Genomic DNA, 4,769 nt, shown 5'->3' with positions numbered 1-4,769 from the left:
AATAAAAACTTATTGGACTATTATACTCAAATATTTCAGTTGCTTAAACATGGGGTATTCAGAGATGGTGGATAACAATCTTACAAAAAAATTGTTGATTAATTCTTTTATTAGTAATTAATAAACTGCATCAGGTTACCACTCTCAAATATCAAGGATCCTTTCTGCAAGGTTATTTATGTTTATTATGTTTAATTAATAATTGAAGTACATTTAACAACCTAAATTTAATACATTATTACTTCTTTACAGTCAACAAATTGCTGAAGAGCTAAATAAGTATTTCTTGCAAAATTATTAATGAAGAGACCATCGACCCGTCGTGCATGAAAATGATTTATTGGTCACAAATAAGTCATTTATATTTGGTTGCATAAAAGGTAATAGACATAATTGAATGTAATGAGAATTATTTAGCCATACAGTTACAAATCATTGTCAGACAAAATAAGTAGCAAATATTACACAGGCAATTTGGAGCATTGCCATAAATCAGCATCAACATTTGAAGACTATTAACATACTGTAATTACTGAAGAATGTGAACATAATTTGGCCAAACCAATTTAATAGTAGTTCCTTACATGACAGGCTCAAAGCTTTAAAACTAAATCTAATTCATCAATTGCTTAAGTGTGTGTGTGTGTGTTGTGTTGGGCACAAATGCCCACGTGTGAGATACAGAGTAATGTGTATGTGTAAATGAGAAAGGGATGTTTATGTGTGAGAGATGTATTTGCGTGAGTGAGAGAAATGTATAGGTGAGAGATGTGCAACTGTCAGTGAAGGCAAGCTAGGTGTAAATATGAGAGATATGTAGGGTTGAGCGAGGGGATTCCACTTCCATTTCAGTGAGAGGAAACAAAAGGCAGATTGTTATCTAAATGGATGGGCACTGTAAACGTACATGGAGGTCTAAGTGCTTTAGTGGATGAATCATAAAAAGATAGCACGCAGGTCCAACAAATAATAAAAAAGGCAAACAGCATACTGCGTTTTACCATGAAGGGCGTGTTGTTTAAAAATAAGGGAGGCGTTTTGTTAGAGTTGTACAGGGTTCCTACTTCTCTTTTACTATGATTGTGTGAGAGAGAGAGAGAGAGAGAGAGAGAGAGAGAGAGAGAGAGAGAGAGAGAGAGAGAGAGAGAGAGAGAGAGAGAGAGAGAGAGAGAGAGAGAGAGAGAGAGAGAGAGAGAGAGAGAGAGAGAGAGAGAGAGAGAGAGAGAGAGAGAGAGAGAGAGAGAGAGAGAGAGAGAGAGAGAGAGAGAGAGAGAGAGAGAGAGAGAGAGAGAGAGAGAGAGAGAGCAAGAGAGAGAGAGAGAGATAGAGATGAGAGCGAGGTGAGAGGGAGAGGTGCAAGTGTGGATGGGAGAGAGGAGCAAGTGTAAATAGGAGAGAGATGTCAGTGTGAGAAAGATATATTTGTGTGAGAGGGTTATGCATGTGTGGGAGTATTGTGATGTATGTGAGAAAAAGATGTGCGTGTGAGAGCAAGATGTGTATGGGTGAGTGAGAGCAAGATATATGTGATTGAGAGGTGTGAAATGTGCAAGAGAGATGTGCATATGTGAGAGGAGATGTGGATATGTGTATCTGAGTAAGAGAGATTAACAATATTTAGTGTTTAAGAGACCTTGTGCTTACATTAATTATTTTCCTAATACACACACACAATTTTCAGCAATGCTGAGTTATGAACCTCTTTCCAGTAAAGGCATCTGTTTTACTTGCACTTGGTCCCAAATGAATACATCTTCACAGTGGTGGTATCTGAGCTGGTTTCCACCAAAGAGTACATGCAATTGAATGACAATCACAAACTGTCTTAAAGACTGGCTAAATCACAAATTATCTTCTAATCTCCATCTTTAAAAATGCTGGTAATTGTACTTTATGCTTGCCAATCAATTTATTACATAAGAATAGACAAAATAAAGAAATCTTTCTGCAAATATTTCTGAGCAATCCACATGCTACACAGACTCACCCCTTTTTCTGTCAATTATCCTCTATAATGCAGTAGTGAACTTGGATTTCCAGATTCAATAATTACCAAGGTGCAAGTAAAACAGATAGAACAGATAGCTTTGCTGGTAATTGGTTCATAATTCAATACTGCAGAAACTAAAGTGCATGGCAGGAAAGTAAAGATATTATTGGGTGGCAAAGGAGCTAACAAACAAATTATGGAGAATCCTGATTTGTTCATGACCCACTAAAAGACTTATCACCTTAGTCAAGCCAATGATAATGACTTCAGAATCCCAAATACAGTCCTTTGACAATTTTATTTGGTAGTTACTGTAATATTTGAATGCTTTGCTTGAGTGAATTAAATATGAGTAGATTTTCCAATTCTAACCAACTATTCAGTGGGATTTACACGTCTAATGTGCCTCAGCAAAGATAATGATTGTATTGTCTTTGTGACTTCTCGGTACCTCAGTGCATAAACATATGGGGAAACCGCTTTGGGTAACATCATAAGCATATTTGCCATTGACATATTGATCCAGAGTCCTGTCACATAGGAAATCAGGTCCAGTTCTTGGAGTGCCCCCCCTGCCACCAGCACAAGCAAGGGAAAGAAATAAAGGAATAGGAGCATTGAATGAATAACAAAGGTCTGCCGTGCTCTGGAGTTGCCAGACCATATTCCTGATGTCTTCGTTTTATAGTATAACATGATATAGCTACTGGAGATCAGTGCTAAACATATTAGAAAGTAAATTACTGTAAAACTGTAGTAAATTTTTAACAAAGGTAAACGAAGAACAGAGAACATGAATATTATAGGTAAAATACAAATCGATAATGTAGATAATGGATTCTGTTGAGTTGCCAGTGTCAATACATAGATGACGGATGGAGCTGCAGCAGAGACAATCCAAATACAAACAATGACTTTCAGGGTCCTGGATTGTGATAAAAGTGAGGGATAATGAAGGGGCCAACCAACAGCCACATATGTGTCCACCACCATAGCGGTGACTGTCAGGATTCCATTACAATAAACCACTGTTAGCACATACAATAGCGTTTCACACACAACTCTAGGCATCCCCACGCCTGCAGCATTAAGGATGTCAATGAACGTGTTCAGTACCGAATAAATCAAATCATTGACTAGAGTGTTGGCAAGCAGAAGGTACCTGGTCTCCTGGCGAAGGCTGTTGTTTGAAAATATGGCCATCAGGACTACAGGAGTGGCCAGAAGTGAAGCAAAAAGACAAATCATCAGAGGAACCATCAAAATATTTGTTTTGGACTGTCCCAAAGCATTTAACCATGCCTGGATGATTTTGTGGTGAAAATGAAGTTCCACAGGATGTGAAAGATTTGCAGAGAACTGCACAGTAACAAGTTCTTCACCTGGAAGAGATTTCATTGTAGCTGGCACAATGTTCACATTTAGATAAATTCATTACATACCGCTTTGAGTGAACACATGATCACAAATCTGTGTTTGCTTACATCCGGTACAGCAAAGAGAGCCCTTCAACTTGATCTGCTGATTTTGTCTAAATTCTCCTCAGGCTTATTGCAGATAATAGCCACATTTGGATGCAACTTATGTTATCTTGAAATGTAAAGAAGAAAAATCCTTCTCTTCAAATGAAAAAGGAAGTTATTCACTCAGTTTTCATATGCAGCTCAAAGCCAGTCGATATACTGGATTGTTCTCCTGGATTTTAACTTGTACACAGAAATAAATCTTGTAGAAACTGAAAACTCCAAGATGAGGACATAGTGACAAGTTATCATTTTGACAAGTTATCTTCACCTCATAAAAAGTAATATTCTCTATCAAAAATAATCTTCCCGTGGAATTGGTTTGGTGTCCTCAAGATCATCAGCGCAGCGCCAATACCTGGTGCTTGCAGCCAAGCAGAGACAGGCTGTAAATTCTTTTGTCAGGAAGTAGGTTGGTGATTTGACAGTCATTGTTTGATTTGACACTTCACTGGACACATATTTTATCTGACCAATGCCAGTGAATAGGTTTCAATTAATTAAACCACAGTCTAAATGAATAACAGCGACAAAATGCATCTCTCAAAATAGCAGTAAACCACATTTGCCATTATATCAATATGTTTATCAATCTTGTACAATAAAATGTCTCGTAGGATAATGTGAAATTGTGATCTGTCAGGATAATGTGAAATTTTGTACTGTTCACATCGGTAGTAACTTATCAAAGTAGATCACCTGATTCTCTATGCAATGACATACTTTAATATGTCAGTGTCCAACTATTGGGAGATATGTCCCATTCCTGAATTAATTGGATTTCCCAATAACTTCTTCATGGGGAGTCCCTTGAGATCGAGGTTGACTTATTTCCTCTCTAGCTTTGTGCTTCTGAGGTTGCTAATGAGGCTGAGGATGAGGATAAGGATGGCAAAGTTAGGCAACCTTGGATGACCAAAGAGATTGTAAATTTGGTCAAACAGAAAAAGTTAGTGTAAGGCTTAAAAAAACGAAATCAGACAGGATATTTGAGGAACATAAAGCAACTAGAAAAAACTTAAGCAGGCGTTTAGAAGAGCCAATAGGTCCATGGAAAGTCTTTTGAGATCGGATTTTTAAAAATTTGTATGGGTTTTTATATACATTAAAAACAAAAGAGTAACAAGGGAAAAGGTAGGAACACTCAAGGATAAAGGAAGGAATTTGTGCTTGGAATTAGAGCATGTAGGCGAGGTACCTTACATCTGCATTCATCAAGGAGAAGGACATGGAGGACTGTGAGATCAGTGTGGATA

The 4,769-nt window shown here is 37.5% G+C and overlaps 1 protein-coding gene across 1 annotated transcript; it reads right to left on the bottom strand.

The window, feature by feature from the left end:
• Positions 1-1,334: 1,334 nt before the first annotated feature.
• Positions 1,335-3,833, bottom strand: LOC144599206 (putative G-protein coupled receptor 148). The gene has a single exon (XM_078409960.1). The coding sequence runs from the start codon at positions 3,386-3,388 to the stop codon at positions 2,366-2,368; it is 1,023 nt and encodes a 340-aa protein (XP_078266086.1). The 5' UTR covers positions 3,389-3,833; the 3' UTR covers positions 1,335-2,365.
• Between the last annotated feature and the right edge of the window lie 936 nt (positions 3,834-4,769).

Source organism: Rhinoraja longicauda, chromosome 13 (assembly GCF_053455715.1).
Source record: "Rhinoraja longicauda isolate Sanriku21f chromosome 13, sRhiLon1.1, whole genome shotgun sequence".
NCBI lineage: Eukaryota > Metazoa > Chordata > Chondrichthyes > Rajiformes > Arhynchobatidae > Rhinoraja > Rhinoraja longicauda.
This window is presented reverse-complemented; position numbering and strand designations above follow the sequence as displayed.

What these genes read in the sequence shown, in the direction of transcription:
- LOC144599206 (XM_078409960.1), bottom strand. Translation starts at nt 3,388, where the DNA reads ATGAAATCTCTTCCAGGTGAAGAACTTGTTACTGTGCAGTTCTCTGCA.